General features: G+C 36.2%; 3 protein-coding genes across 3 annotated transcripts; all 3 read left to right on the top strand.

The window, feature by feature from the left end:
• The first annotated feature begins 772 nt into the window (after positions 1 to 772).
• Positions 773 to 15,279, top strand: LOC114543559. The gene is made up of 14 exons (XM_028562490.1): positions 773 to 861; positions 6,311 to 6,439; positions 6,985 to 7,094; positions 7,538 to 7,630; positions 7,959 to 8,090; positions 8,558 to 8,686; positions 9,193 to 9,312; positions 9,443 to 9,565; positions 10,236 to 10,358; positions 10,687 to 10,860; positions 11,417 to 11,593; positions 11,741 to 13,011; positions 13,509 to 13,650; positions 14,003 to 15,279. The coding sequence occupies exons 1-14, from the start codon at positions 773 to 775 to the stop codon at positions 15,277 to 15,279; spliced, it is 4,089 nt and encodes a 1,362-aa protein (XP_028418291.1).
• A 6-nt stretch (positions 15,280 to 15,285) lies between these two features.
• On the top strand, positions 15,286 to 17,679 carry LOC114543561. The gene is made up of 2 exons (XM_028562492.1): positions 15,286 to 17,589; positions 17,648 to 17,679. The coding sequence occupies exons 1-2, from the start codon at positions 15,645 to 15,647 to the stop codon at positions 17,677 to 17,679; spliced, it is 1,977 nt and encodes a 658-aa protein (XP_028418293.1). The 5' UTR covers positions 15,286 to 15,644.
• Positions 17,338 to 20,605, top strand: LOC114543560. The gene is made up of 4 exons (XM_028562491.1): positions 17,338 to 17,739; positions 17,853 to 18,020; positions 18,331 to 18,606; positions 20,417 to 20,605. The coding sequence occupies exons 1-4, from the start codon at positions 17,685 to 17,687 to the stop codon at positions 20,419 to 20,421; spliced, it is 504 nt and encodes a 167-aa protein (XP_028418292.1). The 5' UTR covers positions 17,338 to 17,684; the 3' UTR covers positions 20,422 to 20,605.
• The last annotated feature ends 1,460 nt before the right edge of the window (positions 20,606 to 22,065 follow it).

The following is a 22,065-nucleotide window of genomic DNA, read 5'->3' as shown; positions in this document are numbered from 1 at the left end:
AAACGGGCTTTAATCTAGCTATATTGTAAACGTTTTCGAGACAACACTAGAACTATTTTAATGGCACTAGCTATTTTACATACTTTGCGTAACTTTGCGACATAAACGCAAATTGTGATTGAGCGATCGTGATGTGACTTCAGCAGAGATTGTGCAATACTGTAGTTATTAGCTAACTTGTGTATACGAATTTAAGGAATCAAAAGTACCTCCATATAGCTCACCACAATAGTCCATAAGAGGCATCATAGTGTTATGGCTGTTATCTCTACCCAGTAATAAAAGTCTTAAACTTTGAAGTTACTCAGAACAGTGGCGTAGCCAGCCCGACAATTTAGTCATGCTATGCTAATATTTTGGTGATCATTGACTGTGAAAAAAATGAATTTCTAAAGAAATTAATAATGATAATAACATAAAACATAAAATTCGCATAGCATGACTGAATCGTCAGGCTGGCTACGCCACTGACAGAGAACACAAGCAATTAAGGCTGTATTGAAAGACATATATTATGTATGTACACACAAATGTTTCAGATTACAGCAGTTCTTCCAAGAAACATTGACGACTTTGTTATCAAACATGCATGTCTTTTAACATGTTATGCGGATGTAAATCCATCCAATACTATATTAGCTACATGAAAACAGGATCCATACTATTATATGTTTTAGTTGGCATTCGCGAGATTTGGTGAACCGAGGATATTTTTCACTATCACAGTTATTAAAAAACTTTGTCTCCTATTCCACTTTTACCTTATCAGACAATGGCCAGCACTGGTTTGTTACTGTTGGCTTCTGTGGTAATCCTGGTGAATATGCATCAGTCGCGAGGAGTTTCTTTAAGTCCATATGGGTATGTTAGCCGAGCTATAGCTATGTTTAAAATATGAAAGGTATATAAATTTAATATTGGGTATAGCATTTAATATTAGGTATCTTGATAATACCGCCAACCCGCTCTCAACAAACAAATGTCATTCAATGAATAATAATTTAGCCTGTAGCATACATGGAATGGTGCGCTTTTCACGAACTCATATATAACGTGATTGGGTTGCTAAAAATCTGCCGGGAGAAGGAAAAACCGTTTTTCTACTTTTCATCAGTTCCCGCGAATAGATTCGTCTAGTGCATGAAAATGAGCTTAAAGGTCGACACAAAAGGGACACGAAGTGGCAACGCGACTCGAATTTTAAGTTTTTAGAAGCATATGAATTATATTTTGGAAGCAAAATTTGGAATCTATAGACGTCAGAGGAGTTAAAATGTATCATGGCAATAAGTAATCTACAAGAATATTATGATAGGTTAAAATCTATTTGCTTTTGCAAAGCGAAAAACTTTAAAAAATTGCGCCGCGTTGGAAATGGCACTGGAAAAGACCCTTTACGAAAGGGAAGATTCCTTACCGTCTGCAAAGGCAATTGCATGTATTCTGCTATTAGTTAACCTGCACCGTAGAACGAGAACGAACGATTAGCCTCATTAAGTGAACGAGAGTACGATTCACGGTTTCTATTGGCTAAAACAAGTTTAATTAACATATTCGTTTCTATATTTAAGCCATAACATGCATATTTTTGTTATGTAATTTGTGCTGTGCCTGATATCGTGTATAAGGTTATAAATATTACTATGCATGTAACAGGGTGACGATGATTGCTGAACTGTAATGGTAGTTTCTGAAATAACCGTAATTTGCACAGCAGTTACTGCTGATTTGCATTTCAATTATTGTGGCCGTGGAACTTACTATGCTCCTGGAATTTAAAACTACGTTTTACCCCGCATATTATGGAAATTTCGAATAACCACACGAAGTCGAGTTAAATTTAATGCTAATTAATAATATATTAAATTTCTATTTGCCGGGCTGGCTACGCAACTGATGCAAATATAGCAATGAGAACTCACTTAGCGCTATCATGTACACACGCAAAAACGCATAACTTGTAACAATCTGCAGCAGATTTGTAGCGAGGTTGTTGGAACAAGCTTGTTGCAAGATTTGTTCGCACGGCTTGTCCCATCTTGTTGAGTTGTTGTCAAGCAGATGTGCTACAAGCTTAATGACTTCTACGGCTATGTTAGTTCTGCTTCAACGGTTGTTCCAACAACTTGCTATCAAGCTGCAGATCATGAAATAGTACTTGACAACAATTTATTAGTAACAAGCTTGCTAAAACTTGACAAAACAAATGAATTGCAACAAGTTGGCAAACTTGCTACAAGGTTGTTGCGATCGCAACTTTTTCACAAGAAGTGAGATTTTATGTGTATTGCATATTTGATACCCAGTGTACCTCATGTCTAATACCCAATTCAATGCTAATAATTGTCTGTGCATATCTTCTTTATTATACGGCCTTAAGTTAAGACTATCTGCTGCCATCCCTGACTGAATGAGCTGAAATGTATTCTTCTATCAGCGCAACGACACACATCAATATACAACAAGCATTGCGGTGGTTCAGTACTGGCGAGCGACTCTTGTCGCTCATTCGTTCGTCGCTTCCATCGATTCGTACATGTTTAAATATGCATTCCAACCAAGCTTTTCATAATTTCAATGAACACATTACCATACTCGCATATTCGTTCGTGCTCGTTCTACGGTGCAGGTTAAAAAAATAAGGTATGCATTAAGTGATTAGGCGAGTGATTAAGTTAATTTTTGCGTTTCAACCTTTTAAATTTGTTTTTCTGGTGACTTTAACATTATTAATTCCAGATTTCACTAATTTTTATTGTTGTATATCCCAAAGGTCAAAGGTTTTATAGATGTTACTTTACAAACAAAGTTAATACTACAGGATGCATCAAAAAACTGCACTACAGGGTGTCTCAGAAAAAACGAAAAACTATTGAAATCACTCATTGTTAAAATTGAATGCCGTGTGCACGAATTTTAGCCCGATATAATGCAACTCAGTAAAAACTAAATGCTTGTGTTGCTAGAGAAAGGGGACATGTCGAAGGTCATGGTGATTGAGATGCACATTTAAATATTGTTAATAAATATCATTTTCGCGTACGAGCAAATTTTACTGCATCATATTCATGCATAAAAATGCTTATGGCAAACATTTACACACCTGTGGGTCCCAACAGAGTGCTTAGGCATTCAAACTGTAACAATTACATTGTTATGCGTGATTTCAAAGGCTTTCGTTTTTTTGAGACACCCTGTATACCATAAATTGTATGCACGAGATCATATGCACAGAGTGTCCCCCAAAAAAGTCCCCCCCTAATGAAATGAAGCTTTTGTTTCAATTTGAATGCATGATCAACGAAGTAGTGTGTAAATAGCATAGTTATTAGGTTGAGGAATTCAAATGAAGCGTCTTGCCTTCGATTGGGTTTATCATAATATTAAGGCAATCAGATTCTAACAAAGGCTTGATTTCAATAGAGCGGATTTTTGGGGACACCCTGACATTAGAATTCCAATGGCTGTGCAACTAATTACGTTTCTGGGATTTCAAGTGAATACAAAACAAGCACACATAGCCAATTAAACTTGTGAGTTCGATTACGAATGGCTCAGTTAAGACTGACAGAACTGAGAGAATTAATTTCTTGTTTTAAACGTATATACGAGCAAACTCAGCCTCCGACTAAATCGTTGTTAAATCTGTTGTTACTGAGTTATGTAAGCCATTCGCCATCGAACCAATTTTAATTCACTTTGTGTGCTTTTTTTATAGTACTGCACGTGCAAACGTATTTTCAAATCCCAGAAGCGTAATTAGCTGCACAGCTATTGAAATTCTAATTATCATCTCGTGCATACAAATTATGTTGCAGGTTTTTTTATACACCCTGTGGTAATAATGATGTTATGATGTATCCAAATTAGATACACCTGGAATTAATGACCTTTAGGTCACTAGACAATCAGATTAAAAAGCTAATTAATTTCACAAGATGCACAACATGCATCAGTTTAGGGATTAGTACTATAATAACCTACTATTCATTGATCCCTCCCGCCAATCAGTAGAGATAGAGACGTAGTCGGCGATCGAAGGGAACGTGATGTGAATATCCTTCGTGCTTGTCTTCGCCCCAGTGGCGTAGCCAGCACGACAACTTGGGTGGGGGTACATTCATATATTCGTGACACGCATGATTAATTTCCTTTCAAATTAATTGCTTTTACACTCTCTTAACCTGAATATATGAATATTGGCCCACCCAATTATCGATGCTGGCTACGCTACTGCCTCGCTCATGACAAACACTAATATTTTTGGAACCTGTAAAGGTACCCTAACAACTGGCACCTTTGATCACACTGTCACACGAAACTCAGCAGAAGTGAAAGACGTGTGGTGTGTAAGACAATGCATGGTCGCGACCGACAATTCTTTATTCCTACAAGGTTAATCAAGACCGGCTTTATCATGTAAAAATCTTTGATACAGTATTTGGGTTAAAAGTTTCAGAAAACTTACTTATTTTAAGCTTTCCAGAGCTTTGCAAAAATGTTCATTCCTTTAAAACTTTGTTAGGTAATTCAGCTAATTTTCATTTGTAATTAAATTAATAAATTAGGCAGCATATGCGAGAGCTCATTTATATAAAAAGTAAAAGTTTGTGCCTGATTTAAAGAGTTTGCTCACGTTTAAACATTTTTTAAAAAATTTTACAGTAGTTCATCTAACAAATTTTTTATCAACTTAAAGTTGAGGACTCATTGCAAAAAATGTGTGATATATATAGAGTACGGTGTAGCACCTTAAGATATTAAGTTCAAGTCCCCAAACACCTTCAATTAATCAGAGAATACGACATGCACGCCTTAATTATCGGTAAATATATAACTAAAGGCGGAACACCAAAATTTCAAGAAAACTACATAGTATTTAATAGTTTGAGGTAATTATGTAACACACATCGAAAATTTGGTATAAAGTTTTTCCATATTGTGTGCGAATCCCGAATCCAATAATAAAATTAATATAGAAATGCGTGTGAATCCAAATGATATATGCAGTGATGTTTTGCAAATTTTGGAAGTGGGGGAACGCTTATTTTTAAGGTCAAATGGGCGTGGCCTATACATGGGCGTGGCCAATATATACTGAACGCCTCTTGTCACTACCATGCATTCCTCGGTCAAGCTTGCGGCGTGTTGTTTTGAAGCGTAAGTTTGGCCAATCCTCTTCTCATATTTGGGCAATGAAATGAAATGCCATGTTATGTCACGTACGGAAACGATTTAAATAATTTAAGAAAATTATTTTCATTCTATGGGAAAAGTAAGCATATAGAGTCGCAGTACTAATATGTAAAAAACTTTTTAGCGCATGTAAAGTGAAAAATGAGGTTGAAAAGCTCCAAAGCGTGTGAATTTATATATTAGCGAAAACATAATTAAAATGTGGGTGTGGTAAAACGTACGTTTTGATGCGTCAAACGTACGTTTTGAAAGATCAAACGTATATAATTTTCAAAACGTAAACGTACGTTTTAAGACTGCTCGTCGCAATTAAGCTTCGCGCAAATGGTAGTATCCAGTTCCTGAACATATCACATAGATTCAAACCACTGATCCAAACGCATAATTCTATATTTATCATCCGATTCGTGGATTCACACGAACAATATGGAAAAAACTTTAAACCAAACTTTCGATGTGCGTCACATAATTAGCTCAAACTATTAATTATACTATGTTAGTTTTATTGTATTTTTTGTGTTGTCTGGACTTAGTAATTAAAAAAGAAAAGAAAGTCTCAATATATGAATAACTAATCTTGCGCTTCAACACTTGTCTTCAATCTTTGTGTTCTGTGTTTTATCTATTTTTGGTGTTCTGTGTTCCATCTTTTACCAGACGCCATAATTAAACGCTCCCTTATCTAGCTTTGTCATGCAATTCCCATACCATGTACTCAAAATTTTGAGCATTCAAAAAATAATATACACTTACACAAATACATTTAAAATTCTGAGAAATAATTGTCATCTCTATATTACTTCAAACGTTGTGCTACGCCAAGAATCCAAAAATTTCTGCACACGTTTTGTATGGAAAGTTATATTATATTACGTCTTATTACTTTGTGTTATACAGTTTTCTATGAACTCACGCGGCCATAGTTTGACACCGTATGCAAATTTCGGCGGAATTGGAGTAGAAGGGAATTCTGGTTTTAGTAGTCACGGCGAAAAATTAAAACTTCAAAATTTCCCGCCATGACTAATAAGACCAGATTTCCATGAAGGTGTCACGGCTTGTTACGTCATTATGCATAAGGTCTATTCTCTAAACAATATTTCTTCAATTTTAGGCGAAATGTTCGGACATTATATACAGCATATTATGTGCCTGAAGGAAGATCTTATAAAATATATTATTATGTCAGAACGTGCACTACGACATGCACTTTTTTTTGTTGGGGGAGAAGACGGGTATGTAGGTAAGTTGCATAAACACTATAGCAGAAAAGGAACCTAGAAATATTTCAAATGTCTTTTTGTAAGTGAAAACTTAAACCTAACCCAATGGAAGAACAAAATTAGTTTTTCAGTGGTTGTGTGTAATGGAAAATTAATTCAATGAACAAAGCGCTTGTTTTGCACAAGAAAAAGTTTGCGATAAATTTGCATTTCTGCTTTCAGTGATAATTAGCGTTTCAAAGCCATGTTTGACTAATTTTCAAAAGAAAAATGTCCAACTCCCATCGGCAGAAGAATGTAATTTTTATCAGACGGTTCGAAACATAAAGTTAGTGCTCTTTCAACAATACAACATCCACTGGAGGGGCAAGATAGAGACTGAGGCCAATGCTTACGGCCTTTCCTAATCGATCCTGAAATTTTAGACCGCTTAATAGTAGAATTGCATTGCAAGTTGCAAGAAAAGTTGCACCGTGTAACATGGCCTTAACTTAGTTAACTATGGAATAACTATGTGTTTTGTGCAACGAATTTGAGCCATGTACTTAACTAACTAATTCTGTAGTAATCGGCAGAAAAGCAAATGGAAAACTGTTTACACATATGTGAGAAGAACCAGGAAAATTTACAGATGCAGCTACGGCTGGAAGCAAAGTGGATCTAGTTGCACAATACGTAAGTATAGAAATAAACATGCTCAAACATCCTTCCAAGTGTTAAGTTAACACCCAAAATAATTTAAATAGTGAATGATACATGGATGTGCGGAATAATGGATTAATTTATTTCGAGTGTTGTTTTTATTATATTATAAAAAACTGGGTTTTTGAAAAGTTTTTTTATCCCCCGTAGAGCGTATACCTGATTCCTGATTGGTGTATCAGACATGATAATCGCATGCACATGCTTGCCACATGTGTTATATATATCAGTCGCTTCTTACAATGGCTGATTTGCCAATAAAGCACTGCATTTTATATCATAAAATGAAATAATCATACTGATACCTCTAAAAGAGCCTTTAATGCCACAAACAAAATTACCCTCATTAGAAAAAATCCGGGTAGGTAAATTCACCTGAAAAAAGTCTCATCGTCGAAAACATGTTTTTATTCTAGCTGAATGCTACGGCTGTTATGGTCATGGGCATTGTAATCGTCCTTGGACGTGTTCTTGCAACTCGGGATGGACTGGTTCACGATGTCGAAGTGGTAATGTCGAGCATTAAAACCTTGCTTTGAAGACAAAAGCTGATTCTCTTTGATAAGGAACTGTTATGGACAATGGTGTGGCCAGCATCGATAATTGGGGGGGGGGGTGCATATCCACACATATTTGTATTTTGTATGATCAATTCCTTTTAAACTTGTTTTTATAGTCCTTTTACCACAAATACATCAGTATGAGCCCCCAATTATTGATGCTGTCTACGCCACTGGTCATGAACTAGTTATTTTCAAAGATGTATATATATATATATATTAATTGCCTAGGATTGTATTCTGTAGACTTTTAAATTGTGTGACCATGTATTTATAGATATTAACGAATGTTCTCGAACCTGGAAAAACAGTTGTAGTTATAAACCTGGCTGCATTAACACTGATGGAAGTTACCGATGCACATGTGCAAGCGGTTTTCGCTTGGGCCCTTACAGGAGAAGATGCAATGGTAAATATATATGTATATTTATATATATATTATTATTATATATATATATATATTATATATATATATATATATTATATATATATAAATTGTCAACACCCTGTTGCGATGACAATGTAAATATGTATAAACGTGTTAATGTAGCGATGACAATGTATATATATATAACCTGCTTAAAAAGGTTTTCTTTCGTGTTTCCATGGAAAATTTAATTTGATGTGGAATTTTGATATAATTTAGATATTAACGAGTGCCGCCAACACACGCACGGCTGCAGACACCCTGCAAGTTGCCAAAATACTCGAGGCAGTTACAGATGTACTTGCGGGAGTGGATATTTACTGGTAGTGATCAACGAACTTGTAAAGGTAACCAAAGAAAGTTTGATATAAATATACCTGAATTTATTACGATTTAAATCTATTTTCAAAGTGAATATACGAGTTACTTGATGATTCTGTTATATGCAGATGTTAATGAATGCACTACATATCAAAACGGCTGTAGTTACCAAGCTGGCTGTCAGAATACAGTTGGAAGTTATTTATGTACATGTCCACATGGATATTATCTTGATGGTGACAGAAGAACATGTCGAGGTAACACAAAAATTGTGCATATGCCATATGGGAAGTAAAACTATATCATATTCGCTGAACCAAAACTTTCACAAGGCTACATAAATCACAGTCTCCTGGAGACAAAACGTATAATTAGGAAAAATACATGCATTCAGTACCCCCTTGCCAATTTAAACCAAATCATCAAAAACGGGAGTCACCTTAAAGGGAATACTTTAAACAGCCTCTTAACTATTTGAGTTTGAACTTGACTTTGTTCTAAACGATTTCTAAATTTTCTGAAGTCACCCATGCTAAAAGGAGTATTTTCACACGAATTTCTATTTACTCTACACATCGAAAGTTAGCTAGGCTGCTTCGGATATTGTTTAGCTATTGTCTACCCGTGTGGTATATTTTGGCGTTTGTTCGATACTTATCAACTAATACGCATGTTTTTGTTTTCAAAATTGTACAATTTTCATAATCATGCAGGCGCTTTAGGTATTTATATTCTTAAACACTACATTATTTTCCATGTACAGACATCAATGAATGTGACAACAGTGACTGTGATCACAACTGTATAAATTACCCTGGTGGATATACCTGCTCTTGCAATAATGGGTATCGAGCTAACACAAATGACTTCAAACGCTGCATTGGTGGGTGGCCTATATAACTTGTACTGCTAGCCAGTGAGCCTCAGATATATATCACGGAAAAGCCATGATCCCGCCTGCTTCCGATTTGTAAAAATAAATTCTAATAATATTCTCTGCTTGCTTGTGTTAGATATTGACGAATGTTCTGAAAAATTGGCAGGATGTACTCAAATATGCACCAACACTGCTGGTGGTTTTAGATGCAGTTGTAATCCGGGATATTATCTTGGCTGGGACCAAAAAATTTGTAATGGTAATTTTATTCAATAATACTTATTAATACTTACTGTGTTATTCAATAATACAATGACAAGTATTTTCTTTCGCCTTTGTTCAGTACCAAGCCATTCAAAGTGTCAGTATTCGAAGCCTTCGTGGATGCAGAATGATAAAAAGCTTTCCACTGTCTGAAAATTTCCCCACTTTTTAATATGGCTCTCTAGGGTTTTTGCCAAAGTCAATACTGATGCATAAACAAGATTCCCAAACTATTACCTTGCGTGGTATTGGGGAGAAATGTTCACCAAAAAACATCACATATTAATCTGAAGTTTTTGGAACAATTACTTCACACTTAAATTATGTCACCATGGCAACAGTGTGCGAAATAGAGTTATAAGCATCTTTCTACAATTTGTTTTATCTCGAAATTGCCCAAGCATTACTAAAATTTTGATAGCAAAAATGCTCGAAAACATTTATACTGTTAATACTGAACAAAAAAACGCAAAACTTGAATTTGGAATCATCCCTAGTCTTCGGTGGATAATACAAACGTCGCCGGCCTTTATTGATAATTCTCGATATCACGCTCAAATTCATGATCATTCAGTGATGTTCAATGCACTGTAATTTTTTACTTGCATTAACGTATTTATCTTCACATCGCTCCTTTTTGTTCTTTTTGATATCCTTAAATTAAGATATTGATGAATGCAAGGGCAATGAACATGGGTGTCAACATTCTTGTGAGAATTCATTGGGATCGTACAAATGCAGATGCAGAACAGGTTTTGAGTTGTTCAGCGATGGTAAAAACTGTACCGGTAATATTACAAATCAAAACCAGTGAGGTCAAATAAGACTGGAACGCTAGCTTTTGATGAGTGAAGCCAAGATGGCGGATCATGAAGCCATTCTTGTAGGTATGATCCAGGCCCCCGGTGCGGAAATTTCAAAGGTAAAATCATAATTACCGCCATTTTACCTACGAAACTTTTTGACTTTTTGACTTCAAACTTTTCACAGAGCTAACGTCCCAGTCTTATTTTAGTTCACTGATCAAAACACATTTCAGGCGTGAATATTTATCATAATTTTATTATATCACTAAGTGTATCCACAAGACGACTTAAATCTTTATTTGCATACCAGGTAAACCATGTATACCTATTTACACGCCAGTGAATGGTAAGAAGAACTGCTCAGGTTATACAACGGATCATACATGTTCATTTTCGTGCTCTATTGGCTATAAAGAAGTTGGTTCACATACACGAAGATGTACTGCCTCAAAACTTTGGAGTGGAAAAGAGATGAAATGCAAAGGTAAATGCATGATTGATATATTTCTTCTATATATTTTTCTACGCGCTTTATAAATCTAGTGTAGCAAAACGGGCGCGGTGTAAGTTACCATAGAATGATGCATGAAAAAAAAAATTACAACCCACTTACCCATAACCAATCTTCCACAATGCTGTAAGGCTTAATAATCTTTGCAACTATAATCTTTAAATTTTGCTTCACATTAGTTGAGCTATTTAATTAGGACGTTTTACATAACTTGCCAGCAAAATACTATCGCCCATGTTCCTGACACCAGATATACATATGTACTACCTAATTAGCATTGCGTTGAAATGTGTGGAATAATAAGGCTTTAATTTAGCTTCTGATAACTGTTTAAAGGAAAAAAATGCATCTCTTAAGTTGGCGCCATGCATAGAAAAGGCGAAATATCTTGTACCTTTCAAGGAAGATGGTACATCTTTTTGTTTGCACAAAAACATTCATTCACATATTCCGCAAGGAATGTTATAAATTCGGTACATAATTTTTACAGAATATTTTAATAAAACAAATATTGCACTTTCTATTCCAGCTATCCACTGCCCGGCACCCAGAGAACCGAAGGACGGATTCATTTATTCTCCGTGCAACACTCGATTTAACTCGGAATGTCGCGGGGGCTGCAACAATGGTTTCTATATTAACGATACTTCTAAACTAGCTTGTACAGTGGAAGGTAAATGGGAGCCCTCACAAATAACATGTGAAGGTAAGAAGTAAGGATATTTTTTCATTTGAACGGAAACCACCTTCTGGAAATCGTTTGTGAATATACACTTCTCCGACGATATAATTGCTAAAATCAAAGCTGTGCATCTTTGGAACTAGTTTTGATTCTGTGATTGTGATTTTCTAGAAATTAAAGTGTGTGAACCCAATCCTTGTAAACATGGAGGAAAATGTACTACCTTAAATCCCCGTCAGTTCTCTTGTAATTGCTCGAAAACAGGATACGAAGGAACAAATTGCGAAATTGGTGTCATAGATATACCTGATTATCCAACATTAGTCGCAGGTATACCAGTTGAGTCGCTCGAATTTCGATCTTCACCACCAGACAATTACGTCATCCTCACTCCTCAGGGGTTTGGGGTTGAGTTCAATCCTAATTATTTACGTTTCCAGCAAAATTCTAACACGACACAGTCACTAACAATGATAGTTCGATATCCTGGTCTCCACTACGTGCGTTACTATTTATCAGGTCCTAGTGCAGCCGGGTATGAGATTCCGCAGCCGAACGCGTTATTTGTCGAAACTGTCAAGAAAACGGATCCCGAAGTTTTCACAGCATACGATAACATGGAATTTCCATCTGGTTGCCACAAACTAGAAATTGACAAGTGTCCTCACTCAAATGTAACAATTAGTGCATATTCAACGTCATCTTGGCTTACCTTGCTTGTGGGCTTTCCAGCAACAACAGAGGGTCAAGTAAGTTTGAGTAATGGCAATTTGGAAATACCTTATTCTTTGACGGGTTATAGTTTTATTCCGAAGAATCCTTCGAGTTTGGATAAGGATTGTGCTGCTAATCCCACAGTAGAACATTCCTTGAAAGAACTAGTACAGCACCGTATTTTAACCAAGTCATTTTTGAAAGTCTTTCGTCGCAGTCTTCCCAAGTGGCTTGATATCAAAATACGTGGAAATCATTCCTCAACATCATTAGTGGAGACCGACCTTCACGCGTTCTACCTAACTGGAAGACGTCTCCGTGAAGAATTCATCGAGGGACAACCGTTGTCTGATGATACTTTCTTCTCTTTGCTACTCTCACCTGACATCGATCTGGTTGTTAATGGCGATCGTGTTTCGTTTGGATTAAATGATCGTAACGCTCGTTTCCCTCTAGCCATAGAGCTTTGTGGCCGACCTCCTAATAACGTAATATTGCAACCGTCTCCACGCAATTTGGATGTGATTAACCAACTCTCAGTAATGAAAAAGCTACGTGATTCTGGTTGGAATTTCAAAATTTTCTCTCTACAGATTGGAATGTCCCCTGGCAAAAAAGGCTTGACTATGGTTGCAAAATTGACTAAGAACTTGACCATATCCAAGTCCGTAACATCTCGTGTTGATTTTCAAGGCACAGTTTTAGCTAACGTGGACAACTTGGACACGGTGAGTAGCAGCTTGTTTTTTATTTTGTGAAAAAATTTTTTTGAAAACCCTCTGAGCTATTGAGACATTTTTATAAATTTCATTTTCATTATTTCAAAAGCTATACTGAATCCATTGTGTTTGCTCAATCTGTAACCATGCATGATTAGCTAACAAAAACACTACACTTAAAACTACATGTGAGGCACTAGAACCAGCATATCGCATGCAAAGAATTGTTTGTGAGATTGCAATTCCGGATCAGCTATAACGCGAGTAAGTGTGTCTATATTATAGTCTCAAAACGCTAATCATTGTAATATCGAAGTAAAGAACCCCGAATTCTTTGATCAAAGTATCCCAAAAACGACAGTTTTGTTGATTCGTATATTTTCTGTCTGCTTGGTGTGAAATGCCACAATCCTAACACGTATTACTATTACCGGTAATGAATTAAACGGCCTTATGTTCAAAAATTCAAAGAAACAGTATTATATTACAATGCGATTTCTTTATAGATCCCGGAATTCCCATTAGATGAAAAGTGGGTGGTCGAGCTCAATGGCAATATTATATTGACCTTGGAATTCGAAGTACATGGCAAGTTTATAAAGTTGTCTCTTGATATGCCGCAAACAAGGAGTAATGCAACATTCGGAGGTAAAGTTTTGTATAATAATGTATGTACCAATATTTTATAAATATATTTATTAATTATCCTGTTTCTATACCATCTTGGTGTTTTCTTTAGCTACATCAAACGAGAAATATTTTTGGGGTATTAATTAGCTAGTTATATACAGGATTTTATTTGGTTGTATCTGGGTGACAATATCACAAATTGTAAAATATTAAATATACAGGTTACACAATGTAGTTAATTTATTTTGAGGGCAGTGCCTAACCCATACTACGCTTTATCGCTAAATTTAAATTTTATGGTGCAAGGTCAGCAAATACGGTTTTTTATCGAATCTGCACAAGGGTGACTGTTATTTAATTGTCTTTCCAGGGGAGGATCACGAAAGTTGTTTTCGTGTAAAGAAAAATAATTCCAACGGACTATTCCTATCAAAGATTCTGAAAAAAGATCCATTTGTTAACACAGAACTAAACAAATTTGTTGAACTTGATCAGACTAAGGACATGTCATGTTTCCTGAGCACATTATTGTACACCAAAAAACAAAGTATTGGCTCCCGTTATCGTGAGAAAAGTAGTGGCGTCTTCTTGAGATTTTATGGCAATCTCAAGTTTGGCGCTCTTCGATTCGACAATTTGAATATAAACTTGCGGATTAAAAACAAACGCTGCTCAATCAACACAGCGAAAGGTACGCGATCTGATGTTGTCGCTGAATTAAGTGGAAGTTATTGGCATGCAGACAGAATGCAAAAGAAACTTGGGATGTTTGAAATTGATTCTGATCCAGTTGTTAACCTACACATTGGACAGAAAACAGCTTCTGCTTCTGGGGGTTCATTTTCGGCCAGAGTGGGCGTTCTTGGTTTTAAAAGACGTGTAAATGTGAATATCTCGCATGATGGCCTACGTTTTCGTACTAGAGGCAAAATACATGGATGGTTCGATGCGTCTGCCGTATTTAAGTCACAGTTGACGGAGTGGCAAGACCAACGGTTCACAGCTGCAGGAGTTTTTAAATTAAGGGAAACGGATGATAATATTGACAGTATTTTAGAGAAAGAACTCAAAATATATAGCACTGAACTTTTACGAAAACTAGAAGCCAGACTTGATCTTTCTCTGCGAACTGAACAACAAGCGAAATTTCGTCTTAATGATGCTCAGGGCCTTCGAGAACACTCCGTTATGAAGATGGTGGAAATGACGAAGGAGTTTAGAAGAGTAAATGAAAGCTTGGATTTGGCTAAAAAGCGTTTAGACGACCTCCTCCAGCTAACCGGGGACTACTCTGAAGAAATCCAGCGGCTAAAGCAGGAGTTAAACGAGCTATGCGAGTTAAAACAGTGTCCTAAAGTATGTCGGAAAGGAAAGAGTTGTGAAATTTGTTGGAAATATGTATTTGCTGAAAAGATGGGGATGTGTCCTGCAACGTGTCATTATAGGGAGCTGAGACTGGAATTTGAATCTCGGAGGATCACAACCTCCCCAAAACAATATTGCAAGTGGGTTTTTCAGTCTCCATTTATGTATTTACTTCATTTAATCGGAGCTATCTCTGGCACGTCTCTACGACTGCCTCCCTCAGTTTCCTTAATGGTTCGTGGAAGTACCGCACGATTTACCCGAACTACCAGTCTACCATGACAGGTTTTACTGTAAGTTCGTACAGTCCTACATTGTTATTTGTGAGCAGACGACGTGGTTACTGGAAATGTAAAATCGTATACGAGCTCTGCATTAAGGAAGTTTACGAGTTCAAGTTCGTTCTTTCGCCTTACGATTGCGAATCGTCTTGTGAAAAACGGTACGTTAAAAGTAGCGTAAAAAAATCATGCTGCTCTACCGTATCCTGTGCATCGTTTGAGGTCAATCGCACTTGCATAACTGAAAATAAGTTTTGTGAAACGGCTAGAAATAAGGCTCTTGAAAAGATTTCGAAGGTCAAAACAAATGTCGCGAAAATTCTGGGAAACTTGGACGATGCAAGAAAAAATCTATCCTACTGGAAAATGAAGAGAGAAATATTGTTTAATAAAGTTCGTTCAGCGTCACGTGTTATGAAAGCATACCAGGACGCCGTGCGTAGCCTCGAGAAAGCTTTCAATGTCACAGTGGAAAATCGAAAAAAGACATTGAAAATTTTGGAAAAGCCAATGATGTTGAGAAATCTTGTCAACAAATTTGGGGAACTGCGTATTAGGATAGAGGAAATCAAATTTTCAGTGAAAGTAATTCCTGGACGCAATACTACCTTGCTTCCACTAAATATTAAGGTGACTCTTGATGGAAACCAAGAGAAACAAGTGTCCACTGTGCTGGATTTTACAAACTTCAACCGATCTTTGCGGAGCATTGCGAAGGAGATTCTAGGTGTGTATTTTGGAGATGTGACTCGTGTGTCGAGGATGAAACGCTCAACGGATACTGCAAATTCGACAAATGACTCGAAATTCTTCACATTGCAAACTTTTCACCGATTATGTTCAGAGTTTCGAAACCACAAGCAAACCTTGTATCAAGCTGCGATGTCTCTTTATAATTTGTCCTATGAGAATCAGCAACTTCTTGAAGAGGAAAGGCAAAGAGAAAGGGATTTTTTTATAAACGACACTGCTATTTTTGAAAATTTTAAAGTAAACCATACGAAAGCGTCGGAACTAGGCCTCGTAGTAAACTACAATTCCTACTCGAACGTGCTTGCAAATGATCCAGAACTATCTGTGGCAAAACATTTTCAACAGGAAGCTCTCAAGAACGAGTTTGATGTTGTCCATCTCAGCTCTACTTTGCTCTTTAAGAATTGGCTGGTAACGATGGAAAACATTTTTAAAGAATTATCTGACGAGTGCAGTGGTTTTAATGATTGTCTGAAATATACCATAGACAGTTTATTGGAACTTGTTTCGGACACAAACAGGCCTGAATCGGAAAAACTACGACGAGAAATAAGAAATGTCGAGGAAATGTATAACAACTTGACGCGACAATCGAATGTGAGTGTCAGTGATGCAGTGCTAATGTCATGGGATATTTTGCAGACCTTGAAAAACATGACTGGTGAAGAAGACGTTTGCGCACGATCGCCAAATATAACAAAACATCCAACGCCATTTATCCAGCTAAGTATGAATAAGACACTTGTTTTAACGTGCAATGCTACTGGAGATTCTCTCGCTTACCAATGGCAGCTTAACGGTGAAAATTTAAAACATCAAACTGCAAATATATTGCGAATAAAGAATGTGAGTCCATTAAATTCTGGGAATTATTCTTGTGATGTTTCGAATCACGTAGCGAAGGCATCTTCAATCCCCACGGTGGTTGTTATTGGTGCTCCGCCGTTGATTGTTCGTTATCCTGTCCGTCGTCTCAACGTTATTCTATCCGGATATGGCACACTCATTTGTGAGGCGAAAATGGATTCCCGCAACATCTCTTATCAATGGTGGTTTAGTCAGTCGAAGTCCGGTTCTTTCGTGCCATTACCAAATGAAACATTTTCTCATTTAAGTTTTGCTCCAGTAAAATCCTTTCATGAAGGATGGTACTTTTGCAACGTCTCAAATCCATTCGGCAACGCCATTACGCAGAAGAGTTTTGTCAAAGTGTTGAAGTACAGTCTTCCAGTACCAATTGCTAAGCTCTCATTGACAATCATATCTGAGTCTTCGAACAATTTTTCAATTTTATATAAAGATGCACTGGCTAAGGCACTCGCTTTTCGTTTGGCAACCCCTAATAAAACTCTGCTGCCTGAAAAAATTATTAAAGACCTAATTCCAACAAGTTGTAGACATATTTTGCACCGTGAAGACGAATTTGGTCGCACAGATACGTGTGATTGGACATTTAGCATAATTGGTGATAACGTTACCTCAAGCGCAGAACACATTGCACCACCACAACAGATTAAAAAAATCGTCAGCTCAACTTCCAGGCTTAAAGGACAGATCGGTAAACTAGGAAATTATACCAATGCTGGCGATATTTCATTCTCATTGGATAATTCCAGTTTTTTCTCCCCGAAAAATTCTCTGGGGATAATAGGAATGTCTTTGTTTTGTCCAAAGGGCCAGTTCCTCGTTGAAAATGATTACAAATGCGGTAAGTTAACATCTTTATACGTATAGTTCAAAAGAGCTTTTCAAAAGTCTAGCATCAGTAGAGCATAAGACTAAATGTCCTATAATTTAATCTTGGAACAAAATTTTTCATAGCCGACTGTCCACCTGGATCTTATGGGACAAGGATAAATGGCGTTGCAACATGCAGTAATTGTCCTCGTGGATTGTATCAATCAATTCCGGGTCAAATATCTTGCAACAAGTGCCCTGAAGGATTTGTAACTGCTGACCATGGTGCCATTGATCAAAGCCAGTGTGAAGGTGAACAAGTAAATCATGATAGCAGATATCGTAATTGTACCTAGTTGTGGTAATTGGAATTACAGCCGTAACATACATTTCATCCTTAGCCATCTTTACTCCGCTTGAAAATAGCATTACAATAATTATAATGTGGTTTAGATTTCATGGGGGCTAAAATTGAAATCCTTTAACTTTTTCTGTTAGACTTATGCTACTTCCACAAAAATCATTAACTTGTCAACTAATCGCTGATTAAGAATCAAGAAAATAATGCATACTAGAATCTCTTTTATAAGCGACTCATCACTTTCTTTTTCTCTCATTGTAGACGAAAATAAATTCTTTCTGTTGTTTTTGCTCGTAAATATTTATCCTGGCGATGTATCTGTCACTGCAAATGTGTCTGACAAGCTGGAGAAATTTGATCTGAAACCAACAAGAAGAGCGCTCATGACTAAAAAGTGGAAGACAAAAAAGACGTTGATCTTGAGTGCAGTCGATGGTAATACAAACCGAACGGTCAAGATAAATGGACAGTCTGTGATTCGTCTTCAACCAACGCCAAAGAACCGTGTCCGTTCTCTGATAGTGCTTATTATCAAAGGTGAACTGTGACGTACTTATATATATGCTCTAAAAATCTCGAATAAACGACAAAAATCATACATTTACTGTTGGCAGATTCACTGTTGGCACTTTATAGAACTACTCCAAACTTGCAGTGGTGGATCCAGGGTGAAGGCTGAGTAAATTACTACATCTCGAACTTGCAATCACATTGGTTGATTTTTATTTAAAAATATTCTTTAGAAGTTTAAAACCAATAGCGTTGCTAACGAAGTATTTTGAATTTAAAGGCTCAGCCTATACACCTTGATCCGCCACTTAAAACTTGGAAACCGGACAACATAATTCAAATATCCTCGAAATTTATACTAAGAAAGTTAAGGCTCGGTGACTATATATAGAGATTACTTCATGGTTGGCGAGTGCGTATGTTTTTTTATGTTTTTTTGCACGAGTTGTTACGTGAAGAATCCCAAAACGAACGAGTAAGTTTGCGATCTTTTACAACGAGTTCATAATAAAAATCGTACAAACGAGTCAACCATGAAGTAATTTGTTTATTAAATGTGTATAGAGATCAATTTGACAATGACACGCTTTAAATATAAAAAAAACACAGCGAGCAAAAAAATTGAAATTTTATGCATCAAAACATATTTATTACCGTTCAGTTTCTTTGTAATTTTGTTCAAAAGCAGTTATATATTTTTTCCGAAAGATTTGAGAATGTGCTGAATGTGAAATTATCTTGAATATGAGAATTATGTTTTGAATCTCACTCCTATATTTCGACGCCATATCGTACGTCCGATCAAAAGAATATCGTACGTCCGAAGAATATCGTACGAAAAAATCGGACGAAGAATATCGTACGTCCAATCAAAAGCTGTGTATGGCATTTTTTCACAAGTGATAAACATCGTACGTCCAATCAAATTGCATGAAATTAATTTACACAGTAAAATACGATTTTTATTTCATTCTACTGTACATAAATCTCTATACACATATAATAAAAGCCTTAATTTACTTCGCCATCGGCTCAGTGAATATAGGCGTTTAATCACCTGGCCTTCAGCGACTAATTGTTAAATATTTATTGATATATTCAGAAATTCATTGTTTTCACAGTCAATGAACACCAAAATATTAGCATAATAGAATAGCTTAACTTCTGCATTTTTAGACCTCGAGAAAATAATTTTCTATTTCGTTCAAGCAAAACGTTAAATAACGTATTTACTTTTTACCAATAAAATCACATTTGTTCGTATTTAGCAGCAGTGACAGAAAAACAATCAAAAACATCATTCATCAGTTTAATTTACTAAAATCACTTGAATCACTTATAGTGGTAATCATTTAGTGCATATTTTAAAATAAATCCTCGGGAAAACAAAACAAATAACTGAAATAAGAATTCCTACACCATATCGAGATATCCTGAATGCCACAGGCTGCTACTGCCAATCAGATTCCAAGATCAGGTTAGGATTACGCACGTCGCTGATTTGTGAAATTCCTGAATGACAAGAAATTGGAATGACTTAATTGAAAAAAACATAATTTAATTGACGCCCCTCGTCCTCATATTAATATAAAATTATACTATCGCGGCCAGTATCGTTACTATCGTATAACGAATTTCAAAAAGAATTAATCGACCTTTTTCATAATGACGTCAAACGCGGAAAGTCTGATCTTACACGAAGTTTGATTAGCTCGATAGTTTTGTGGAGCCAATCAAATTCCGTGTGTCGTCAGACTTTCCGCGTTTGACGTCATTATTAGAAAGGTCTATTAAAGCATGTTTATACATGATCTATTGTTTTGTCTTTGTTTTACAGGATGATTAAACAGATGAAAGGAATTTGCAGGAAATTTTTTGGGGGATAATAATCATTTATTTCATTAAAATTTTAGTTGACATAGTTATACTGAATAGCTATATTAATGTGAAGTTAGTTTATACCTGATTGAAAATAATCCCGGGTGGTGCAAATAATGACGAATGATTAGAAGTCTCTCTGTAGAATAGAATTTTCGCTTTCATATAACAACAAACTTTGTTTAGATTTAGAAAAATTTCCAGTAAAATTCATATATATTCACCAGCCTCGGTATTTTTTAAATTTTATGAAAATTTCACAACCATATTCTTAAACCGGTTTTCCACTAGCGATATTTTTTGCGCGAATCGATATTTTACTTTTGTTCCAGAGCTCTTAACCGCACCCATCTGGAACAAATTGCTCAAATACAAAGGAGTAAACTCGCTTCGCGCAAAAAATATCGCTAGTGGAAAACCGGCTCTAGGGCTCTAGGGGATGTTTACCACTTTACCTCAGCTGGGCTAGGCGTGATTCAACGAAGGATGAGATGATCTTCGGGTATGAATCAGGTGATCTGAAAGGCCTACGACTGGACAGTCGGAAAGGACTAGACTTGTTGTAAAACATTAAAATATCGCAGATTGATAATGCTAAGGATCTACATAAGATTGTTAAAACCAGTTCACCAAACTAGAAACGATGCGTAAAAAGTTAACTTGTACTTATACGCTTTGCTTAAAAGACAGGATGATCACAAGAAATGTAGTCCAGTTCTGCGGCCCGTAGTAGCAAGGAAACTGTATACAGTGTGAAACTGTACTTACTCCTCTTTCCCATGTAGCATTGAAAGCTCAACAAAGAGGGAACAATAGACTATTTATTTTTTGCGAACATCTGCGAAAATCTTTTCCTGCCGTTTTAATGACCGAAATATTTTTCTGCTGACAGCGTCAATAGACGTACGCTTTCGGGTTTTTTTATAGTATATAATTATCTTGGTAGCGTTGCTACTAACAACACTGACCTTAGAGTTGTGCAAATGAAAATTGGTGATACCGGGGAAGGTGATGTCTTATATACTTATATATCAAATAAAGACTGTTAAAATTGGGGTTGTAAATTGCACGAGTCTCAGTTAATTGCTGTTAATTTTCTAGGTCGAAGCGTCGTCGAGAGTTTTCTGATCTATTGTAGTCAATAGTTACTGTAAACAACATGGAAGTTACACCAATACATGTATAGAATCTTTATGCATAAGAACTTTGCAGAAAAGCAATGGAATGCTGTGCTATGCTAGCGAAAACCAAATTTTATATCAATATACAATAACCTTTCATGATATTCGAAGCGTGCATTCCGACACCGTTTCAGTTGAATCCAGAGAGAGAGGTAGTAAACGAAGTATTTATGAAAACTCCGTCTACAAACGCGTGCACAAATTAATACTGATTTATAAATAGACTCGATATTAAAGACATGGAATCAAGCGTGGATTTTATATAGACAGCTAATAACGCCTACTATAAAAAACTACCTTTACTCCACGTCTATGATCTGATTCACAATAAGAATGAAAAGTATGAAACGTAACAATTGAGATTACTAGAGTATAAAAAAAGAAAAAGAAAAAGAAAAGTTTTAAGTTATCAATATTCAATTTTTTT

This window comes from Dendronephthya gigantea, unplaced genomic scaffold (genome assembly GCF_004324835.1).
Source record: "Dendronephthya gigantea isolate DGI-Jeju-01 unplaced genomic scaffold, DenGig_1.0 000481F, whole genome shotgun sequence".
In the NCBI taxonomy this organism is placed as follows: domain Eukaryota; kingdom Metazoa; phylum Cnidaria; class Anthozoa; order Malacalcyonacea; family Nephtheidae; genus Dendronephthya; species Dendronephthya gigantea.
Note: the sequence above shows the minus strand (reverse complement) of the source record. Positions and strands in the feature narration are given on the sequence as shown.

Bases quoted from the DNA above. Each gene is read 5' to 3' on its own strand.
- LOC114543559 (XM_028562490.1), top strand. From the start codon at position 773: ATGGCCAGCACTGGTTTGTTACTGTTGGCTTCTGTGGTAATCCTGGTG. The intron at 7,631-7,958 runs GTAATGTCGAGC...ATGTATTTATAG, and splicing joins TGGTTCACGATGTCGAAGTG to ATATTAACGAATGTTCTCGA. The intron at 10,861-11,416 runs GTAAATGCATGA...TTTCTATTCCAG, and splicing joins AAAAGAGATGAAATGCAAAG to CTATCCACTGCCCGGCACCC.
- LOC114543561 (XM_028562492.1), top strand. From the start codon at position 15,645: ATGAAGAGAGAAATATTGTTTAATAAAGTTCGTTCAGCGTCACGTGTT. The intron at 17,590-17,647 runs GTAAACTAGGAA...GGATAATTCCAG, and splicing joins CAGGCTTAAAGGACAGATCG to TTTTTTCTCCCCGAAAAATT.
- LOC114543560 (XM_028562491.1), top strand. From the start codon at position 17,685: ATGTCTTTGTTTTGTCCAAAGGGCCAGTTCCTCGTTGAAAATGATTAC. The intron at 17,740-17,852 runs GTAAGTTAACAT...AATTTTTCATAG, and splicing joins TGAAAATGATTACAAATGCG to CCGACTGTCCACCTGGATCT. The intron at 18,021-18,330 runs GTGAACAAGTAA...CTCTCATTGTAG, and splicing joins TGATCAAAGCCAGTGTGAAG to ACGAAAATAAATTCTTTCTG.